The sequence below is a fragment of the Lucilia sericata genome, unplaced genomic scaffold (genome assembly GCF_015586225.1).
Source record: "Lucilia sericata isolate MDLA Ls3-8-SP2 unplaced genomic scaffold, ASM1558622v1 Contig000381F_arrow, whole genome shotgun sequence".
NCBI lineage: Eukaryota > Metazoa > Arthropoda > Insecta > Diptera > Calliphoridae > Lucilia > Lucilia sericata.
The window spans coordinates 45,449-70,579 of NW_023994400.1; the positions used below are offsets into that span (position 1 = coordinate 45,449).

Sequence of the window (25,131 nt, forward strand, 5' to 3'; positions counted from 1 at the left end):
TTAACTTTAGAACGTAGCTCTTACGCCTTGGAGAATGAGATAATGGGATTGTTTCTAACCATAAATGAGGGAAATAACTTCTCGAGCAAAACTTTGTAATTCAAAAAGAACAGTCACAAATTGATGTTTTTAGTCCGTAGTTACTTCCTATAGTTTTTCTATTAGTTTCTTGAAATTCCGATAAATTTTGTTAATGTATAAAATTTTTAAATTGTTAATTTTTATTAAAAATTGTTTGTAAAGGATTTAATTAACACGTTAAAAAATCAATAATTACAGTTCCAATTCCTTTTTTGAGAATAGAAAGTTTTTATTACGAAAGAAAAAAGTTTTATATTTATAGTAACTAAAATCTCTCCACCAAATGTTATGATGTTGGTCTATAATTCTTTCACTTATATGGGACCACCGGTCTCCCAAGATTATTTTTTTAATTTTTCTCGATGTAGATCGTAATTTTGAGTTCACAGCTACAGTAAATGATTATTTCCCATAGAAAACTAATTTCTTTTTTAGATTTTGACGGCACTACATACACTAAAAAAAATCCATTCCTCTTATATATGAAAAATGTCGTACATTGTACGAATCTTTCGTTTTTTCGCACCACGAAATTCTTTCGTAATATATACGAAATTGTACGAAATATTTTAGTAAAATGCAAAATAATCTTGGAAAAATTAATTTACAGAAGTTGAAAAAAGTGAATTTTGAATAAATATGGTAAAATTTACGAAATATTAATTTATGCAAACATTTTTGTTAATTTTAAAATAATTTTTCTAATTTTAGTTCAAAATTATTCTCCACATGAATTTAAATTTTTTTTTTTATGAAAATACTTCGTGAATTATATTATACTTCTTTTTTTAAATTTTATAAAAATGTTGTAGTTTTATTTAATGATAATATAATTAATATCATTATGTTTAATTTCTCTAAAATTTAAGGAACAAATATTACGAAAGGTTTTCGTACTTTCGTAAAAATAGAAAAGGGTTTTATTAAATAATATTTCGTATTATTTACGAAATTTTTGTAAATATTACGAAAATAGAAGTTACGAATTTTTTTCCGTAAAGTTGAGCATGGATTATTTTCAGTGCATAAATCGAAATCTCTTTATAAAATTAAATTGGGATCAGTCCATTATTGAGTCTACACCAACTACTCCCCCTAACAATGTCATCTTTAGAATATGACTTCAACGACCACTACTGTCTCAAAAATACCACTAAATTTATAAAACTCGCCATAAATATGTTTTATATTACATAAAATCTCCCTACCAATTTTTATTATTTTTCTGGGTTGAAAATATTGGTATAGCTATGAAATTCACCATAAATAAGTTTTATTGTAAACAAAATCTACCTATCAAATTTCATAAGGATCGGTCTATAAGGTCCCCTACTTATAAGGTCCCCTTTATAAAGTATTTTAACGAATATTACTGTTCTAAAAATACAGGTAAAATAATGAAATCCAGCAAAAATAAGTTTTACAAGAACCAAAATTTTAAGAGTATCAGTCCATATTTGACTCTATCCTCATATAAACATTCTTCCAAAAGATATTTATTATCAATGAATCCAAGTGTTAAGTACTATGATAGAAAAACTCAACAAACAGATTTGATTTAAAAAAAGGGTCACTCTTTGAAATTCTGAAGAACATCGTCCATAATTAAATTAAGCTCTTATTAAAGAACTTATTCCAATGTTCACATTGACTTTAAATTCACCTTATATTTGCAAGACATGCTTAGATGCTGGGTATATAAGATTTGGTACAGCCTAAATATTACACGCTTACCTGTTTATTATGGCAGTGAAGCAAAACAATAGTAATTAATTTGTTTTAAATTTTAGTATGAAAATTTGGCGTATGGAGCAAAACAATATTTATTTAGTTTTAAAAATGTGAATATAGACTAAAGTTAACACCCGATATCTCGGAGATCATATCAAATATCGTGGAATGGGTTTCGGAATCGGAAAGAGGATGTCCAAATTATATACAATCCACTCCTAACTAAATTTTTTTAAAAACGGTCGGTGGGTCAAACCAATATTACAGACGATGTGTCTTTAAAAAGTTCCAGGTTATCATACATCGAAAAATTTTATTACTTTCCCGGAAATTCCCGGAATGAAAATGTCCGGGAAATAAGAAACTCTAAGGGCCAATCTTTAGGTGAAAGATTAGCGATTAAATTAAAATTAATCCTCGAAAGGCGTTTTTGAGTACTCAATTACTTAATTTTGTTTGCAAGTTTAAGCGCCCAATGGAGGTGGTTTAAACTTAAGCATGAAATACAAAAGTGTAAACATCTGATGCAAAAAAATTAATACAATTTTTATAAATATAAACATTAAAATGTTCTATTTATTGATTAGTATAAATTATGGACACTTCAAAATACATTTTTTGTTTTAAATTTAAGTTTTCATTAATTTTCTTATTACATTTACAATTGTCTTCTTCTTTTTTATAAAACATGTATTGTTTAGATAACAAACATCTTGTACTCAAAAACATCAAAGGGGGTTAACATAAGATTAAAATATATTTTTAGATTAACTAATCTGATTATTAATTGGCATTTGATTGCCAACTTAAAAACCCGCTCTAAGTAGTTAATACAAATTAGTAACAATTGTTACTGGAAAAGCGTTCATTAACTCAAAAAACTTGCATGTAGAGAAGAAAATAAGAGCAAACTCGTTCCAAACTTTTACAAGTTCTATTTTGTACTAGCAATAATTATTTTATATAAAATTTGTTTTTGCTTTTGTTTACCTTATTTGTTTTAAAATAAAAATGTTTGCGAAGTGAATTATTTCGATATTATGTAAAAATTTTGATACTTTTAACTATTTTGGAAGTTTTAATTCTAATTTGAAACGAAATTTTGTAAACTTATCGACGGTTTGTTTTCCTGAAAGTTTTTTACTAGTAAATACTTTTTACTAATTTTGTAAATTTTAATTTTACTCTCTCTTGCAAGTATTTACTGGAAAAGTAAATGAACAGACCTTATGTGGACTTGAAAATTCTACTAATACAATCATAGAGTTGGGACCGACTGACACACAGTGGTATAGAAAAAAATAGAGGGAAATAATTTTGTAATAATTTTAAACAGGTAGTCCAATTAGAATTGAATTTGAAATTTAAACGTGGAGAAAGGAGGTGTTGTCGAGTTTAGGTTCTGAACTTGGACCTCATGGGCCAACCGGGGGAGAGGCCAGAGGTCCTCAAAGTAAGACACCTCGGGTATGTAAAATTTTTAGAACTATTCTATTTTTTCGTTTTTGAAAAAGTGCGCTTTTTTTAATTATCTTTAAACATTCAATGAAGATATATAAAAAATGTATACTTTTTGAAAACCCCGGCTCTGGTGTGGATAGTATAGCCAAAAAAACTAAAAAATCCCATTTTGGAATTTCTCAAAACTTTTTTGGGAATTGAGAGATTCGTGATAACAAATTCACAATTTCTTTTTAGTTTTACATTCTCAAAGAAAAAGTCTATATAACTGTAATTTTTCGTTAAAAAATATTTTTAAATAGACATTTTATTTAAACCTTAGACCACTTTTAGCTGAGGGGACACCAACGTGCGACACGAGTCATGCGGCACGAGTTTGTAGGCAAAGGGGGTAAAGAAGAAAGGGAAGTAGCAAAAGACGCATGAATATATAATTTGAGGGGTTTTTTTGCTATCTCTTTTGTTACGCGTTCGTATTTTTGGCAGTTGCTTTATTTTTATTCTGCACTCAAGGAGTGAAGATCGTGTGCGATCACTCGAATGCATGATTCAGTGTTGCCACTTGCAATATTTTGAATTTTATTTACATTACATTTATTCCAAAAATAATAAATATTTTAAATATTTGCTTGTTAAATTTTAGTTATTTTTATAAAAAATATAAATAATCAAATAAATAACTATAAAGATAACAATATTTCTCAGCTAAACTCATATTTTAATAATCAATTGGTCATTATTTCACCAAATTTGTATAAATTACACAGTGATACAGCAAAAAAATGCAGGGGTTCTCATATACCAATTCCATTTCGTTATAGTCCATAGAGTAGGAATATATTTTTAATTTTTCCCGATCACTTCGTTTAGTTCCTTTTTAAGAGCAAAAGATGTGAAAAAGAGCTATTTTTTGAAGTTTTAACTTCAAAAAAATATATGTTTGGTAGTTTGCAACCTATTTTCAAATTGGATATTTTGTTTTAAAGATACAAGTGTTGTCTTTCAACCCAAAAAAATAAATCCAAAATTTATGATTAATGTCTTGGTTACGGCCATTTAAGTAAAAAACTCACACTTTTTTCACAATTTTTAATTTTCATACTGCTCTACGTTGGCCATGAAGCAGTAACTTTAGCTTTTATTACATTTGAAAAAAGGCACATTAAGTTGGGTTTCCAATGATGGTCAATTTATAATAATCGATGAAAAAGGTTATGAGTTGTGCTAAGTTTTATAAAAATATTGCATATTTCTTCCATACAAAAACGTTCATGTTTCTGGTTTTCTTTGTAACAAGTTTAAAAAATGTTTATAAACATTTTTATACAAAAATTAATTTGTATGGAGAAAACCAAAAATTCGATGAACATGCTATTAAAAAAATTGGCTAAATCATCTAGTTTTTCATAGATTTTTATGAAATAACAAGTTTTAGAAACCTTCTTTTATGTGATTCTTCAGGAAAGTAATAAAAGATGAACTCACTGCCTCATGGCCAAAGTAGAGCATGATGAAAATGAAAATTTTTTAAAAAAGTGTGAGTTTTTTACTTTATCGACCGTAACTCAGACATTTGACCATAAATTTTGGATTTATTTTTTTTTATCATTAGATTTGAAAATCGGATGAAAACTACTAAGCTTATGATTTTTCAAATTTAAAACTTCAAAAATGGCTCTTTTTCGCATCTTTTGCCCTTAAAAAGTAAGTTAACGAAGTGATAGGTGAAAACTAAAAATATATTCGTACTCTATAACGAAATAGAATTGGTATATGAGAACGCCTGCATTTTATTTTTCTTCACTTTTGTATCACAGTGTTATTAAAGTATATTTGTTAAACATATACAGTGAATCAACTAAGTTTTTTGTCTACCTTTTTTTAAGAGAATTTTGTTTTTTGTTCATAAATAAAAAATGGGAAAACCAAGAAAAAAGTTGCATTTTATGATTTTTCATCAGAATTTGCACGTCAATAAAGTATTTTGCATATTGAAATTTCCAGTTAATTTCGTTGGGTTTTTCAAATTATTTTTTAATTGCTTTTTGGAATTTATTGTTTTATTGTTAAAAGGACACGTGTTAAGTATTTTTCAATTGTAATTTTCAAAAATCATATCCTTATTGTGTGGAACTGTGTAGTTATTTGCGTTAAAAATGTTTAAAGGAAAATAATGAGGCAATTCCAATATAAAAAATTAGTTTAGATTTTTAGAACAAGTATAAATCAATGAAATTCAATTATGAGATGTTTAATCAATCACTAAAAAAATATAAAATATAGAAATTGATGAAATAACACAAAGAATTATTAAAAAAACGCACTGAGTTGTCTTTCAAAATCTTTAACTGCCAAAGGAGAGCGACTTGTATCCAAGCAAAAACCATTGAAGTCCTCATTTATCTTCTCCCAAGTCCATATACGAACTTAAATGAACACTATGTTTAAATTTAGACCTCTAAACAGACCTTAGGTTGCTTGGAAACAATATAAATTGAACTATCGTGTGGTACGGGAAAAATACTTAATTTAGATATTTACAAATAGAGGCGGTTCTCATCACCTAAGATCCACAAAAGCAATATTTTATAGCTAATACATACACTTATATATAGTCAGAACCCAAATCAAAATAACTATCCAAATCCAACTACGCCTACTGTATTTTTTTCATAAAATAATGCATTCAAAATATGAGGTAGAATATCAAAATTCTAGCATGTAATAGTTCTATAGTTGTATACCGTGATATCACCATACTTAGAGTGGTTAGGATGGTACTTAGTGTTAGCTTTATTGAATAAGAATCAATATTATACAATTCTAAATAAAATTCACACAGTACTCCTCAAATAGATGGGATTTCCGTAATGTAGTTTTTGTTTATCAATACAATCAATAATCTATAGATTTATACCCCACTAAAATTTTTTTCTAGGTCCAAATCCATTGATTTCCAATATATTATATATCATGTATCCAATTCAAAATTACTTATTATTTTCGAAATTAAATCAAAGAAACGATAGATTTCATGTTAAGTCAAATATTGAAATATTCTTATAGGTATATAGGAAATAAATCGATTAAGAAATGTCCAAACTTAGTCGTTCTACTACTAAAATATCTAAAAAATGTTATTCTAATATATAGGAGTAATAAAAATATTAAATTTTATAAAATAATGCAGCAATATTAAAAAAATAAACAAAAAACCTAAAAAAGCAAAATACTTTATTGACCTTAAAAATTAACAATACGTTCACATTTTATCAAAAATCTCGTTCATTAATATCACGATTTTACTTTTTTTGGTAGAAAATTAAAATATAAGATATTCTTTAAAAAATACAACAAACAAATTGCTTTATTTTGCTAAAAATAATTGTTCAGATAAAGTTTTTTCTTAAAATGTATAAAATTTTACATAGGCAAATTACTTAATTGATTCACTGTATAACACAACATTTAAATAACAAATATTTAAAAAATAAACATATATATTATTAAACAAAATAATAGAAACAACATTTAAGAATCATAAATATGGCAACACTAACAAAAAAATGTCGCAAGCCTTTTGAGTCTCCATCTAAACTTTAATTATTTTACGAAGGGCATTTAAAAAAGAATGGAGAAAAAACCCTGCGACATGCTCCCTCAGCTAAAAGTGCTCTTATAACATGACACCAACGTGCGACTCGAGCCATGCGACACACCGGGTAAAGAAGAATGGGAAGTAGCAAAAAACGAACTAATCGTAACAAGGCGAATTCAGATAAGGTGGTGGCAGTTCGGCAACAACAAAATGTTCCATGTAATTTGTTTTTGCATTTGGTGCTCACCAGAGAACGGTTTGAATGCTTATTTTTTCGATTATGAATACAATCGCATAAAACGAGCCTTGAAATAACAATATGCACCAATTTAATATTGCAATGAACGGCACTATTTAAAACAAATGAGTGTAACGAAAAATTATGCTTGCATTGCTTGTCTTCTGCAAATGTCAACGAATACTCTTGAAAGCAACAAATACTAAACGATTGGTATGAGTGGTTTCAGTGCTGATTGAATAAGTTGTAAGAAAGAATTAACTTAACAAATTGTCCGTGTTTTTATTTATGGAATGAAGATTATACTTTATTAAATTTATATAAATTTCGCAAACGTTTGCTGATTGTTTTGCTCATTATAAAAACTTTATTGAGTAAATTTAAAAGAATGTGCTTATAATAAAGTTTAAGTTTTTTTTTCATTCATATGTGGTTAACCGAAAAATCGGTTTTAATACATATGTATATTGGTTTTTCGTGAACCGATATTTTGAAAATATTGATTTTCGGTTATCCTGTTTATCCGTTTTTTTGTGGCTCGGTTAATCGGTTTAAAATATTTGTAATTTTTAGGCCGGGTTTTTCAGATAAAGATAATCTACATTCTTTTGGTTAAACCTAGTTTAATATATGTTTTGTGTTTTTCGGTAAATAGTAACGTTACTTATTATCTTAGTTTAACTGAGTGTTATTGGCCAATTAAACTTAAGTTATAAGTGAGAAGACACAATTAACGAAAACAATAAAACAATGATTTCGGAAGAACAAAAACTTAATATTTTAAGTAAATTGCAATTTTCTGATTTGTTTTGTTTTATTTATTATTGTTTTAAATGTTTATTTAACATTTTTCCAAAATTTTTCATTTTACAAATGTATTATTTGCAAAAAACAGCTGTTCATTGTTTATGTTTTTGAGTGAAAAGTTGGCAATACTAACAAAGTTAACTGAACTTAAATCCATAACTGAAAAACACAATCATCGGTTAAAGTCCGCCTAAATTTGTTCCGAGTTTAATCTAACAGCAAGTTAAGCCTAGTTTAACTGAGTAGTAAGAAACCCGCCCTTAGTATAAAATTGTATTTTTTTTTTTATTTTTTTATTGTGATAAGTATTAGGCTTCATTTAAAGAACATGAACAGAAAACGATTTTTAAAGCATTATGACATTTATATACATAAGAATGTTAATATAATTTTTCTTGTTTATGAATATAATCCTAAACTTTTTGCATAAATGTTAAAAATATTTTATGCGTCTTAAGCGCAGATATAAACTAAAAAATAACAAGAGTGTTATATTCGGCCATGCCGAATCTTCTATACCCACCATCAAATTTTGTGCCGTAAAATTAAAGTAAATTTTGGAAGGTCTTCTCATTTATTTGATATTTACTGAATTTTACTATTCGAAATTAATATAGACATCGGAGTGATTTTCTGAATAGGGCCTTTAGAGATATTTTTGTTGATGTCGAAGGCAAATCTAAATCTGAAATAATTTCCAAAGGACAAAATTTTGTAATTCCAAAAACCACAAGAAGTAGAATTTACTCCATGGAAGTACTGAAAAAGACCTGAAGAAGTGATGATTTTAACACAGGCTTGTCATAGGAGGGATGTCCTTTTTATTTGATTCCAAATTCACTACTTCTGAAGTCATTCTCAAGAAGTAATTTTTAGGCTCTTTTTGGAAGTTTTTGGAAGTTGACTTAAATAATATAATTAATAAGGGTAATAGACACATTTAATACAAAAGACCAAAAATAACATTTATTATCTCATAAAAATGTAAGAACAAAAAATGTATCTATGTGTGTGTGTTCGCGAAACAAAACAAACGAATTTTATCGTTTCCTCGCAATTGAAATATATTTAATTACCTTATTTCGTAGAAATAAATAAATTATAAATAAATCTCCGGTGAACTGTATTAATGGAATGGAGTTGAAGGTGCTAAAAAAGATCCGGTACTGATATCAGGATCCAAAAAATCTGGTTCACTAGGACCAAATGTTTAACTCCAACAAGATTCCCAAGATTTCATATAAAAAAAGTATACCTATTTCAAATTTATTAGAGACGAAGATCTCTTCTTATTTAAACCAAAATATTACCTCGTAGAAATAATTGTTTTTTAAAAGTTATATACACTGAAAATAATCCATGCTTAAAAAATTTTTCGTAAGTGCTTTTTTCGTAATATTTACGAATTATTATAATACGAATTATTATTTAATAAAACCCTTTTCTATTTTTACGAAAGTACGAAAACCTTTCGTAATATTTTTTTGTAAATTTAATCGAAATTAAACATAATGATGTTAATAACAATGTCATTAATTAAAACAACAACATTTGTATAAAATTTAAGAAAAAGTATAGTATAATTCATGAACTATTTTCAAAATAAAACGAAAAATTCGTGTGGATAATATTTTGTTAACTAAAATTAGAATTAATATTTCGTAAATTTTATCATATTTATTCAAAATCTTATTTTGCATTATACTAAAATATTTCGTACAATTTCGTATATATTACGAAAGAATTTCGTGGTGCGAAACAACGAAAGATTCGTACAATGTACGACATTTTTCGTATATATTAGGCATGGATTTTTTTCAGTGTAGTCCTTGTGTCGTAGAAAAATAAAAAGTGATTTATCATGTTAAATGAACAAGCATAAATTTGGTGGCGAACTTTAAAACTTTTTCGCGAAAATTGGAGGAAAAAGCACTTTTAAGTATTTTTTAACACTTAACATAAACAAAAAAATATTTTTTTTATGTTTTTGGACATAAAATTTTTGTTGGTTGAAATTAAAACGGAAAAAATAGTGTAAATTTTCGTACACAAAAAAATAAAAATAATTTATTTATTTTTTCAATATTGCAGATTAAAAGGCAAACAAGGAGTTTGGTACCGATTGACAGTAGACTTAGGTAGTTTTTGATAGCGTTCCATTTTTTAATTATTCTTTGTTGTAAAAGTTGATAAAAATTTATCACAACTTCAAACAGAGTTCTAGCCTTTAATACGGTAAAAAAGAAATTACAAAATGTTATATGTCTGTGAAAAAATATCTTGCAAGTCCTTTTATACTGATATTTTCGCGAAAATGTTTTGAGGTATTGTTAAAGAAGAAAGTTCTCTCATGTGTGTTGATTTTACACAGAACTCGTCTGTGAAAAGAGGGAAATGTTAAAAAATAATAAAATAAGACTATGACATTGTTTTACAACAATAACATATCCCTCTCCTCACATACGAGATCTGTGTGAATTCATCACACTTATTCATAAATATGTATAATTTTTGATACGCAAAAATATATATTTTTTTTTAACTTTTGGTAATTACCTCCTAAAATTGTTCGATGGGTTATTATATTTTTTCATATTTGTAATATAGAAGAAATTCTCTTTTCATTTTTTTCAACTGACAAGCACCAATTTCTTTCTATTTTTTGGAGAAAAATACCAAAAGGAAATTTCAAGAGTTGTCATTTACATAGTAAACAAATTGTGGCCTAGTGTCGTAAAATATAATTGGCGATTTATCAAATAATAATTGAAACATGAGAAATGTATGGAAAAACGAGTCGAATTTGTGTTTTTTGAAAAAAAAAAAAACATGATGCGTTTCAAAAAAAAAAAAAAAAAAAAAAAAAACACAAACGTGTGAACATAGTATTAATTTGCAATAGAATATTCATTCTTTTTAGAAAACATTCTATAAAGAATCAATTATCCTGGGAATTTATTTAATGGTATGTAAAGCCAAGGAATTAAGCTTTAGAAGAAAATTCAGACAATGATTTAATGATAAAGAATGCTACATTTAAATATTATAAGAAAATTTGGAGTCATGAACCTTTAGTTGCAAATGGGCGTTATTCTGAGTCTTTGTCAGTCTATCTGTTCAAATGTTTTAAAGGTGTGAACGTAGTATTAATTTGTAATAGAATATTCATTCTTTTTAGAAATCATATTATTAAGAATTTAATTATCCTGGGAATATATTTAATGGTATGTTAAACCAAGGAACTAAGCTTAAGAAGAAAATTCAGACAATGATTTAATGATAAAGAATGCTACATTCAAATATTTTAAGCCAATTTGGAGTCATGAACCTTTAGTTGTAAATGGGCGATATTCTGAGTCTTTGTCAGTCTATCTGTTCAAATGTTTTAAAGGTCCTATTCGGTACCCATAAACTGATAACAAAATCACTTTTCCGTTCTGTTTTAATTATTTTACGAAAAATCTTAAATTTTGTCGGATTTTTAAAATATATATTCCAATTAGAGCGATTTTAGTAGTGTTTCTTAGTTTAGTACTGTGTCATTTTAAAACTGATATTATAAATATATATAGAACAAAATATACTTGTTGCAGATTTGAAACGTGAAGCTACAATATGTCACATGCTGAAACATCCACACATAGTGGAGCTTTTAGAGACGTACAGTTCCGAAGGCATGCTCTATATGGTATTCGAATTGTAAGTTGTTATTATTATTGTTATTATTTATTTAAATTACAGTCTAAGGTTCTCCGATGGTGTCCACATACATACCATTTGCAAAAAAAATGTAAGTTCCAAAAGTGAGCAAATACCAGTGGATTATTTTGTTGTATTATTTTTTCTTAAAATTTTATATATGTATGTATCTTTAAATTTATTATGGTCTTGTTAAAGTCCAAAAAGTAATTCCAGTATTTTTCTAACATTAATTGTATTATATACCAATAAATTGTATTTTTATAGTGTCGGACAAAACTAAAGAACAAACTTTTAATTGATACAAATAAAACACAGTGAAATAAAAAATGGTTATTACAGCCAAACCCGCTTAGAACGAACTCCGGGGGACCAGTCAAATTTGTTCGAGTTTTTGTAGATCAAAAAAAAAAAAATAATAATAGTAATAATTATATATAATTATAAAGTTAATTTATAATCCTTACAAAAAAACTACCATTAATTTTATTTGTTCATATATTTCTTAACAAATTTAAGTATGAATCAATGAAAAACAAATTAAATTTACATAAGCGTGTCACTGAAAGAATGTGATTTACTTTTGACATCCAAATATCGGATTTTTGCTGCTTTTAAAAAATAAGATTAGGGCTGACTTCCAAAACGTACCAAACATTGCAACGATGCTTTGTTTATTTTCACGTTCTAAAATATAGAAGATGCAAAGTATTGTGTTCAGTAAGTCAGCTGTTTGTGTAGTTTTAGTAAATAATAGGTCTGTTCGCGTACTCGATAATTTGTAGCAATTTGTAACAATTGTTACTAGATTCCGTTTGCGTACTTTTGAAAACTTGCAACGAGAGAGTAAGAGAGCGATAAAAATGACAGTTCGTTGATAGAGAATTTTTTAATTTTACTGGATATTTTTTCCCCAGTAAAAAATATAAAATATATGTTCACAACATATTGTTTATTAATGAATATGTAAACAAACCAAAGAAAATGAAAATTTGGTAAGTTTTACTTTTTTAGAAGGAAATATATAAATTAATAACACACAAATATTAAAAAAATATTTGTAATTAGATTTATTCTAGTTTTATTTATCATAAATTAGTTTTTAAAAGAGTTTGTTTGTTGTGAAAAATCATAATAACTATTGACAATCTAGCGTTTTTAAAACAATATAGAGTGTCTTTCTCTTAGCGATTTTGTGTAAATTTTTATTTTAATAATATGTTTGTAACACAAAGTTATAGGGCAGTGTCACACGTTCAATATATATCGTGATATTTGCTGTATTGTGATATGTATTGAACGTGTAGCATGTAATATTGACGGATCGTGTTCCATATCACAGAAAACCCCAATTTTCTGAAATCCAAAATTTGTATCAATATTTATAATGGATCACGTGATAAATATTGAACGTGTGGCATGTTTTGTGATATCAATCACGATATATTTGTAAAATTCGGAAAAATAAATAAAATAAAAAAAAACTAAGTCAAATATTTTTTTAAATGTTAATAAAAAATATAAAAGATAATAAATTTTTTCTAAATTTGTATGAATTTGGAGTTTTCGCGACATTCTTGTTATCATCGAACGACCCGTGTAGCAGGAAATAATGAAAATACTGACGCGATAAATATTGAACGTGTAGCATGCCGAGGTATTCATCAAACTATTAAAATGGGTCGTGATTCATATTGATCAATATATATTGAACGTGTGCCAGTGCCCTTAAAGCAATTATATATTTTTAATGATACTACGTGTTTTGTTAACTTTAAATATCCTTTTATTTATAAGAAAAATCATATTTTGTTTGTTGTTTGTTTTTGATGTTCGCGTATTTTTTTGGATATTTTTTTGATTGAGAGTAAATTAAAAATTACTCTCTATCATAAAGTGATTGGATATTTTTTTACTGGAAAGTACGCGAACACACCTAATTTCAGCAAACATCAACTTTAAAACTGATTCGGTGATTGTCATTTCGCTGCGTTTCTAATACTTGTCGATGACGTTTTGAAACAGTATGCATTGTCAATGTTTTGTACTGCGGCATTATGAAACACTATTCTTTGTTCGTACACAAAGCAACTGACGTTTTGGAAGTCAGCCTAGTAGATGTAGTTCAAAGTTGTCAAAAATGAGAAACATCCCTCCAATGACACGCTAATGTAAAATTCATAGTATTTTCTCCCGAATTTGAAGCACTTTGGGTTACTAGTTGTGATGAAAATTGTTCCGGTCAATTGGTTCCGGTCATATTAAAGTAAAAACGCCTTTTTTTTGACCAAAATTCAAAATGGCTAGAACTGAGTTGACAGAGGAGTACTTCGACCAAAATTTTATACAATTAACATTTTTCTAATGAATCAAAGTTAAATGATTTTGCTGGCTTAAAGCTAGATTCTAGGCCAGTAAGATCATTAACGGTATACTGTAGTAAAAATAAATCACGGAGGGGGTAATATTGTGGTGTGGGGATGTTTTCCACGCAATGGGATTGGACAATTTTGTAAATATATAATAAATAAAGGATCGTTTTATGTATGAAAATGTCTTGCAAAATGTAGTGATGTACTATGCAGCGGAGATAATGTCACTAAAATGGAGAGATCAACAGGAATATGATTATCAAAGGCTTAAAATTTGCGAAATTATAGATTAACATGATTAACAATAAATTTTCTTTTTAAGAGCCATAAAAGAGCACTGCGAAAGCAAATTATCTAAAATTACTTATAAAATCGTATAAATTTACTTTATTTTACTTTAACTTACATTTTATTTATTTATGATCAATGCAGTACAATTTAATTGTACTATAGTTATTTTATTATATTTTATTTATAATTAAGTTCTTAGCACTTTTTATAATAAGCATATCGTTTTAAATGAATCATTGTTAAGTAGAAATTTCTATTTTATAATTTTCTTGAGATTTTTCCTAACAATTAAAAGTGCTTCAGTTTTGTCCGACACTGTATATGAAAGGATGAAATTTCTTATGGATATTTCTTCCTCTTTCTTTTGATACCCTCCAAGATTTATGAACATTTGAGTTTCTAGCAGTAATTGTAAATATTTTTATTAAAAAAATGTTTTAAATTATAATTGTTTTGTATTTGAAGAGCTTGCTGCAGTAACATCATATGCCACTCGATATCGAAAACTGATTTTATGTACAAATACCACCCACCAAAAAAAGTTAGGAAAAAGTAGTAGAATTTTCACCACAAATAACATGAAGTACTGCTCAAAAATATAGCGCACATTGTGTTAGGTTTTTATTCTTTTTATCTTATTACAATTAATTAAGTTAGAAAAACATGTTTGATGGCAATTTCAAGAACGAAGTCCAGTTTATGTAAAAAGTATCAAAATTCGGTGTAAGACGGCAAAATAACGGTAATAGAGCTTTTTATACAAAACTAACCATAAAAAACTGTTTCAAAATTATAGCGCACTCTTTGAAATAAGTTGAAACAATATTGAAAAATTTTCATTAATTTAAAAAATGCAACTTATTATTATGAAAGGTCAGTTGTCTATGCTTCTAAATCCTATTTAATTTGAAGTGACAAATATTAAGCAGTTGTTTTTGGTTATTTTTGCTGAAATGTGTCTTGTAGTACTAGTAAATTACTTTATGTCAAAATATGCCCCTAATTGGTCAATAGTTCAATTTTTTAATGAGGATTATATCTAGTGACATTGGAGATAACTTTGAAATGATATTTAAAAATTTTTTTTCCCATGTAAACAACAGCCTGACCCTCTAACATGGGTCGCTTTTTGGCAGATTTAAGATTGTGATGATACAAATTGTAATAATTTTATCAAATTTCACCATAAAACCTTAAAAAACTTGCTTCTAATGTTTAATAATTATCTATGGAATAATAACACATCATTACTGTGATCTGAATATGCTTAATTCTACGCAAGCTAAACCTCACATATAATATAAAAAATTTAAGAACTAATCCGTTAATATCTAATATCGTATTACATCGATTTGATAACAAATTTATATACTAATTAAATGAAAATAATAGTTTTCGTTCGAATTGACCTCTATTTTCCATTTTCTGAAAATAAAATTTCCATTTACTGAAATTACAATTACCATTTAAAAGAATTTTAAAAACATTTTTCTTGGTGCTGTTTCAGTTAGCACATGTGCATGTCTTAGCATCCTTTCTCTTGGTCAATTATCTTTTTTTAAGGATATGAAAATACTAGGATCAGTAAATTTTAACCTTTTGTAGAAAATATGTATATAAATGGGTCTTAAAATATAGGGGCAGAAGTATTTTATCATCCCGAGATGCAATATTGATAAACATTTCATATAAGAATATATTATTGCCAATTTAAATTAAAATGCGCTATAATTTTGAATCAATAATTATTTTCTAACGCAGTTATGGTGTAAAACCTTAAAGTAATTTTTCTCTATATTTTAATTTTGTGGCATACCGAGTCAATCAGATGTATGTATGTGTGTATGTATGTATGTATGTATGTATGTATGTATGTATGTATGTATGTATGTATGTATGTATGTATGTATGTATGTATGTATGTATGTATGTATGTATGTATGTATGTATGTATGTATGTATGTATGTATGTATGTATGTATGTATGTATGTATGTATGTATGTATGTATGTATGTATGTATGTATGTATGTATGTATGTATGTATGTATGTATGTATGTATGTATGTATGTATGTATGTATGTATGTATGTATGTATGTATGTATGTATGTATGTATGTATGTATGCATGCATGCATGTATGTATGTACATATGTAGAGAACTATATACGAAATATTGGTAAAAACCCAGAGTTATAACGATCAATGCGCTCACATTTGGAACTATTCTTTTTATAAATGGTATGTACAAATATGAATTGCTCTGTCACTTGTCAAGTGACCCAACGTTGAAAATCGGACATACTGGGTTTTATTCAAATGTGTGTAACTTTTCACCTGTATGTACATATGTAGAGAACGATGTATAACGAATAAAATATTGGTAAAAACCCAGAGTTATAACGATCAATGCGCTCACATTTGGAACTATTCTTTTTATAAATGGTATGTGCAAATATGAATTGCTCTGTCACGTGTCAAGTGACCCAACGTTGAAAATCGGACATACTGGGTTTTATTCAAATGTGTGTAACTTTTCACCTGTTCAGATAGCTATTTTCATTCTTACCAAAAAAAAATTTAAATTTTTTTCAAAATGGACCCTTTTTTTGCTTAAAAGAAAGCTTATACAATTTTCTTAAAGGGCTTTATAGTCCCATAATGGGATGCGAGTGGGATATCTATCAACAAATTATTTTTCAAAATTTGGCACTTAATTTTCCCCTATTTTTTCAAAATGGACGTTTTTGTTGCACTTTTTACTGTCCAGCCCACGAACGGACAATATTAAACCCAAAATATTTTGGTTAACATCATATTACATAACAGAGAATATTTTGAGGGGGGTAACTCAATCACCATTTCTTGTGAGTCGGTCTAATATACAAAAAAAAAGCAAAGTTTTTGCGTTAAAATATTATTTTTTTCACATATGCCCCTTGCATCCCACTAAGTGACCACAAAGTTCTTAAAGGAAATGGACTAAGCTTTATTTTGAGCAAAAAAAAAAAAAAAAAATACAACAAAAACGTCCATTTTGAAAAAATAGGGGAAAATTAAGTGCCAAATATTGAAAAATTCTATTCTTGAGCTAAAAAATATTTTTTGCTAGATATCCCACTCGCATCCCATTATGGGACTATAAAGCCCTTCAAGGAAATTGTATAAGCTTTCTTTTAAGCCAAAAAAAAAAAACCCTGAATGACCAAAATGTCCAACTTTGACCTTCTAAGTCCGGCAGTTTTTAACCAATAGAGTCTGACCTACTATCCAATAGTACTAACCTTAGTGCAAATTTTGTCAAAATCAATTTTTTGAGTTGGGCCACTTGACATGAAATTCCCCATACATATGTATATTGTGGTAAAAAGTAAATTTTCTCAAAAACTGCCAGCTAGAATTTGATGATTAGTATCTAAAATAAAAGGTATTTAACTCTTCTTTCATATGATATACATATTTTATAGATTTTCTACTCCATCGTATTTTATTGGTATTCAAAAAATCTGGCATTGGAAAATATAATAGAAACGATTCATAGTATTGTATAGTGGACATAAGGTAGTTTTTGTGTTTATAAAATTTTAATTATAAATGAATTTCTTCATATAAAAATATATATACCTTTTACTTAATATATAACGGTAATGCACCTATTTCAGGACCAAAATTCCACCAATATTTAATTTTTTTACAATTTAACCCGCTCCAGGAGATTTAAAAGTGACTTATTTATTTTAACCTCCTAGACCGGGTTGAATTGCAAAAAATTTAAATGTTGCTAGAAATTTGGCCGAAAAATCGGTGGATTGCCATTATCTGTAAGTGGATCTAAAACTTTTTCGGCTGAAAGTCTTCTCAAATACTAATTTTATATAAAATTTAACAATGTAAAGCAATATCTTTCACTCTTTGTTCATTTAATTTAAGAAATTTTGAATGTGGGACCCCTGAACCAGCTGACAGGAACCATGTGGTGAATTAAACGGTGAACAAATTATAGTTATAATAAAATAAGTAAAAAGTATATTTTTATATTAAAAACTTCATTTATTATAAAAAAATTTCAACATTAAATACAAAAAAAAAAACGCCTTTTATGATATCTTATCTTATGTCTCCTTTGCAATACTATGAACCGTTTCTATTATTTTTTCAAATGTACTATAGTTCAAACTAAACTTTCTGTGCGAAATTCAAATTTTGGAACAGTGAATATAATTTATTTTTTGATATCATCCTATTACCAATACACCAATATATTCAAATTCGCAATAAATTTTTCCGAAATGATCAACACTGTTCTACTGCATGCAGTCAAAGTCATCATTTCAAAATATTTAAAAAATTTCTTTTGTAGACTCCAGGATGCACTAAGTAAGGTGAAATCGTCAAGGCAGCTGATTTTTATTTGTTTATCTAAAAAGTGCTTGGGTTATGTCAAAAATAATTTATTTATTTTTATTCTAATATAAAAATTAAATTTGTGTTTTCAAACGAAAAAATTTCAAACCAAAAATTATGAATGAAAAAATAACAGATTCAAATAAAGAAATTCAGATAAAGCAGCAATAAGACGTTGTCCTGCTACGAATACAATTTAAATGTAACGACGGTGTTGTAGGTAATATTGTGAAATACGCAAAAAATTTTCTTTCCAATATTTATTATTTTTTAATTTTAGAAATTTCATTTTGACAAAACCACTACTCTAAACAACAAAAAAAAAAAAAAAATATTGTGTTTGTTGGGGTTGTTGCCCAAACTCTCTCACCTTACTTATTACATCATGGTATTACATCATGTCAAAAGAATAGCACTTAGAGGTGTCAATAGTTTAAATACATATATATATTCTTGTAAATGATTGGAAATAATATTCCTTCACTTCGAAAAATACAATATTTAAAATAGCCTTGAAAAAGTTGAATTTGATTTTAAAATTTTGAACTATAGTACATTTGAAAGCTTTCATGAAGCTTTTAAGTAAACGTTAACGTTTGTTAAACCTAAATTAAGAAGAAATGAATAACCTGAAATGTTGGGAATTAGTTTCACTTTACCCGAAATTGCGCATTTCTGCGCGTTTTGAGTAATTTAATATTTTCTAGCGTGCTACCTTATAAGCATTTTAAAATTTGATTAAAGAACTACGCAAAGGATGATGTCCTTATCAGACATGTGTTTTTGTCATCCTGTTATCCATAGTGTTTGCAAGGAATTACTGTATTCATAGGTCCGAATTTTCGTAATTTCTTAGCAACAAAATGGAAAATTGCAGTAGGAAGAAGGAAAAAAATGTGTATAAAAACTTATTTATTATTTCAGGCAGTAGCAAACGCTTCTTGAAAGCAAAGACCCACACGATGGAAATTAGTTCGTAAAAAACTTTCGCGAGTTCGACAAGTCCTTCCAAAATGAAAAATGTTGTGTTATGTAAGTCATCTTAATTATAGACAGAGGTAATTAACCCTTTGGTTGTTATCGCTTAAATTTGTTAATATATATACATAGCTATTTATGCCTATGCTCCATCTTAGACTTTAAAGAGTTTCATTATTTTGTCGATCTTAATTTCGCACTGAAAAAGTGATGATTTGAACCAATGGCATTGCGCAAATTTTTTGAATACCAATAAAATACGATGGAGCAAAACAATCTATAAAAAATATATATCATATAAACGAAGCGTTAAATACCTTTTATTTGAGATACTAATCATCAAATTCTAAAGGATAGTTTTTGATAAAATTTTGTTTTCACCACAAAATAAAGTCATTTCTATTATTTTTTCCACCACTGTATATATATACATACATGTAGAAAAATATATAAAAACAGTCTTAATTTTTTTCTTTTAAAGCATGGAAGGTTCAGATTTATGCTTCGAAGTAGTGCGAAGGGCAGTGGCGGGATTTGTTTATAGTGAAGCTGTTGCCTGGTAAGTTGTAAAAATACATTATATGTACATCGACGCATACAAACTAAATATATATAGGAGTATTTAAATTGTTTTTTAAATTTTAAAATTTTTAAATTCTACGTTATATAAATTAAATACATACTGCAAACATTTTGTCCAGATAACCCAATCCGTTCAGAAGTTATAAGAAAAAATTTACTTTTTTGGCTATTTTCTCTTTAAGATAGTGTAAAAAAATGCAAAAGTGTTGCAAATTATTTATTTTTCTTGTTTAGAAAAAGTAATATTTATATAAAACATATAATAAAGCCCCCTTCACACAAACACATTTTACATATAATGAAAAAGTAAAATGAAATGATTTACATTTACAAAAACAAAGCATGATGAAAACAGTTGTTTTCCTTTCCTATGGTTTACTGTCCCTGGTCACTGTTACTGGTCCCTGATCTAATGCGACTTGCTTGTTTTTTAATCATATCAAAAAATGAAGAGAGATGTAAAACTTTTCTCTCAATGTGAGATGGTTTGATTACATTTAGACGATTCCATCCGTACTCTTCTACATAAAATTGTGACAGATCATATTACTTGTGTACTCGCGTAAAGCTAGTATAACTTGCTTTTAGGTTTTTAATTTCGATTTAATTATACAATGTGAAAATATGGCTTAATTCAATCGCGTTTTTTCAAAACTTACAAAGAAAAATATGTACATTAGAGTCTCCCGAGGAACATGGTTTTTATAAATCTCATGTAGGAGTAACTCGCAATCGATGCGTATTATTGTATTGAAAAAAATACTTTTTATTTTTTTTTTGGAACGGTCCTCAGTTCAACTATATCTCCAATATACACGGGAAACCCTAATGTACATTAGAGTGTCCCTAACATCCTTTTGAAGATGCGTGTTAATGGACCTACCACGAAAAAAATAAAAAAATATATTTTAGGTTTTGGTTTAGGCTTTTAAGGATTATGCACCATAAAAAGATGCACATCTACTCGGATACCATAAGGTCCATGATGGTTCCCTTCAAAGAGTGAAGATTCAAAAACAGAGAAATAAAATTTTGTCCAGATAACCCAATCCGTTCAGAAGTTATAAGAAAAAATTTACTTTTTTGGCTATTTTCTCTTTAAGATAGTGTAAAAAAATGCAAAAGTGTTGCAAATTATTTATTTTTCTTGTTTAGAAAAAGTAATATTTATATAAAACATATAATAAAGCCCCCTTCACACAAACACATTTTACATATAATGAAAAAGTAAAATGAAATGATTTACATTTACAAAAACAAAGCATGATGAAAACAGTTGTTTTCCTTTCCTATGGTTTACTGTCCCTGGTCACTGTTACTGGTCCCTGATCTAATGCGACTTGCTTGTTTTTTAATCATATCAAAAAATGAAGAGAGATGTAAAACTTTTCTCTCAATGTGAGATGGTTTGATTACATTTAGACGATTCCATCCGTACTCTTCTACATAAAATTGTGACAGATCATATTACTTGTGTACTCGCGTAAAGCTAGTATAACTTGCTTTTAGGTTTTTAATTTCGATTTAATTATACAATGTGAAAATATGGCTTAATTCAATCGCGTTTTTTCAAAACTTACAAAGAAAAATATGTACATTAGAGTCTCCCGAGGAACATGGTTTTTATAAATCTCATGTAGGAGTAACTCACAATCGATGCGTATTATTGTATTGAAAAAAATACTTTTTATTTTTTTTTTTGGAACGGTCCTCAGTTCAACTATATCTCCAATATACACGGGAAACCCTAATGTACATTAGAATGTCCCTAACATCCTTTTGAAGATGCGTGTTAATGGACCTACCACGAAAAAAATAAAAAAATATATTTTAGGTTTTGGTTTAGGCTTTTAAGGATTATGCACCATAAAAAGATGCACATCTACTCGGATACCATAAGGTCCATGATGGTTCCCTTCAAAGAGTGAAGATTCAAAAACAGAGAAATAAAAACACTACACACACGTTAGCATCCCTATCAGAATCCTTAGACTGCGTTTTTTATCGGATACAAGACAATCATCCCTGATTGGAAATTCTATCAGAGTTGTTTCCCCGAAGTCTAGAGTAGATAAACTTAATACGAAGCCATAACTTTGGCAGCCTGAAGTTGTCTAACTTGTACCTTCTGGTAAATAGTACCAGCTCCGTTTTCCCAGGATTTACGCTCTTATCTTTCGCCCATGATAGAAATTTTTTATTGACCAGTAGCACCACGTTATCCGCATAGGCAACGATCATCCTACCTTTAGATTTAAATAGCCTTAGAATACCGTTAACCGCTAGTATCCATAGAAAAGGAGATAAGACTCCCTGGTAACCTTCTCCTAACCCCCTGTCTATATTAGACAAATATTTATCACGGCACTTGACAAAACGTCGGCAGAAAAATTTTCAGTTTTTTGTTTATGTTAATACATAGGGATAACAAAATGCTGATTTTATCACGACAACTAACAGATAATTTTATTGAAATAATGCTATATTTTATAAAAACAATTAAAATTAAATGCAAATTTTGTAAATAAACACTAATTTCACTAAAACGTATGTTAAAAAGCAATTTTAATTGCACAAAAAAACAAAATTCTAAACAAATTTTACAATAAAATGACGTTTATTATCAAAACAACGTTGTCTAAACAATTGTTTAGACAACACTGTCATAACGACGTTATAACGCTAATAAATGCAGTCTGTACCTGCTAATTTTTTATCATGATAACAATTTGACGTTTAGCATAATAAATATTTGTCTAATATAGACACGGGGTTATGCAATGATCCACTACGTTCGAGTTAATAATTGTATAAAGCCTTTTGTGCCAACCCAGACTTGACCCTATAATAAAATGCTCCCCAATTTGTTTTCCGAATCAGTTAATTAAAGTTAAATCTATGTATATCTGCTTTCCTATCTTTATTCCTTTATTACATTAATTCGCATCGCCTGAGAGGTATTTTTACAAAAAACTTAATATTGACTTAAGGAGGCAGAAATTGACAACTCTTCCTACTGTTTCTACCTGATGATGGTTGTATCAAGATATAAACCAATTTTTAATTTTGCGAGTTGAAAACCGACTCAGAATTTTTAGTTTGGAGGCGTCGATGTGTACGTGCAAGATTATTAAAGCTATTGTCTACTACTTCAGCCATTACATGCGTCAGATTCTAGAGGCTTTGCGCTACTGTCATGAAAATGATATTTTACATCGAGATGTTAGACCAGCATGTGCACTTTTAGCAACAGTCGATAACTCTGCACCTGTAAAATTGGGAGGATTCGGTTCGGCCATTCAACTGCCAGGAGGTAGAGAAGCTTTAGAAACTCATGGTCGAGTAGGATGCCCGCATTACATGGCTCCAGAAGTTGTAACAAGACGTCTCTATGGGAAAGGATGTGATGTTTGGGGTGCTGGAGTAATGTTACATGTTTTGCTCTCAGGGCGACTACCTTTCCTGGGATCGGGTGTACGGTTACAAAATTCAATAGCAAGAAGCAGACTAACAGTACGTGTTTATAATTTAAATATTCTTATTTTAATTTTTACTTTACGAATTTTTATTTACACATATTTATTTAATTTTTAGTTTGAAGCGCCAGAATGGAAATCAATATCTGCATCAGCAAAAGATTTAGTGTCTAAAATGTTGGCTGCTAATCCTCATCACAGACTGTCTATTGCGCAAGTTCTGGAACATCCATGGATAAGAGTAATCAATATTAAAAGCTAGCTTTTTATTAAAATAAATAAATATACATATATATTTAGGATCGAGATAAACTTCAACGTCAGCACTTGGCTGATACGGTGGAGGAATTAAAACGTTACAATGCACGACGTAAATTAAAAGGAGCTGTGCAGGCCATTGCCGGTGGCACAACTTTAGATCCTATTTTTGGAACCGATACAGATTCTAGTAAGTTTGGAATGTTAGTTTGCGATTTAAATATAAAAAATAAAATTTCAGTGCCGGTTGCATCTGATATTTTAAATGAGTGGGCTGATGAAGAGGCTGGTATAGAAGCTGTACAACGAATTTTGGATTGTCTAGATGATATTTACGCCCTACAAGATGCGCATGTGGATTCAGACGTATTGCGTGATATGTTAAGGGATAACCGTTTGCACCAACTGTTGCACGTAAGTCTTGAAAATTGATGAATTAGAATTTATTTAATCTCGAATTTTATAATGTAATTTAGTTGTTTGATCGCATAAGTTCCACAGTAGTTTCTCCCAACCGTGCTCCAACTGCAGATGCTGTAGCGAGAAGTCGTGATGTAATAGAGATGTTATCTTCCATAGGCGGCAATAAATACTTAAAGGACGAATTAATGCTACTTTTGGTTTCACCTCATTTACAGGTATGTAACAGAATAAAACTTTTTTGCGGCAAGATTCTTTAGATTCAAAAGTTTAATGTATTTAAGCACCACAATAAAATTAGTCAGTGATATGATTATTAACCAAAAATAATTTATAAAACACTAGCCATAATGGCCATTAACTCTTTGCGCTACAAAAAGAAACGGTAATAGGCAAAAAAGCAATTACACTGGTATGCGCTTATTTATATCATAATGACTGATTGCAGTAGATTTAGTGGTTCCGAATCCAGGTGTGGTAACAAATATTATTTCTTCGGTTCCCATTATATCTATTGAACGTTTTCGTGGTAGGGATCCCTCTGGAGGTGGATCTGGTTTGCCGATGTTCTCGGTGAATTTCCGACTAGTGTCATTTGGGATCATTCTTTTGTTGAGGTTTCTGTATATAAACCACCGCTGTCAATGCAGAAAATAAGGTAGACTTGGGTTGTCATACCAGCTCCTCGGGAAAACTTTTGAATTTTGATACATTTTCTAAACTCAGGGATGATGG

The 25,131-nt window shown here is 28.5% G+C and overlaps 1 protein-coding gene across 13 annotated transcripts in view; it reads left to right on the forward strand.

Moving 5' to 3' along the window:
• LOC119604301 (peripheral plasma membrane protein CASK) overlaps window positions 1-25,131 on the forward strand; it is a 172,931-nt gene that overhangs the window by 13,731 nt on the left and 134,069 nt on the right. For 5 of the 13 annotated variants that reach the window (XM_037956841.1, XM_037956845.1, XM_037956843.1 and 2 more), the window contains exons 4-10: window positions 11,489-11,615; window positions 20,142-20,219; window positions 23,398-23,755; window positions 23,837-23,959; window positions 24,019-24,166; window positions 24,218-24,390; window positions 24,453-24,614. In XM_037956841.1, the coding sequence (XP_037812769.1) occupies window positions 11,489-11,615; window positions 20,142-20,219; window positions 23,398-23,755; window positions 23,837-23,959; window positions 24,019-24,166; window positions 24,218-24,390; window positions 24,453-24,614 (1,169 nt within the window). Of the gene's footprint in view, window positions 1-11,488; window positions 11,616-20,141; window positions 20,220-23,397; window positions 23,756-23,836; window positions 23,960-24,018; window positions 24,391-24,452; window positions 24,615-25,131 lie in introns of all 13 variants that reach the window. The other 8 variants (XM_037956840.1, XM_037956837.1, XM_037956836.1 and 5 more) reach the window with 2 other exon arrangements.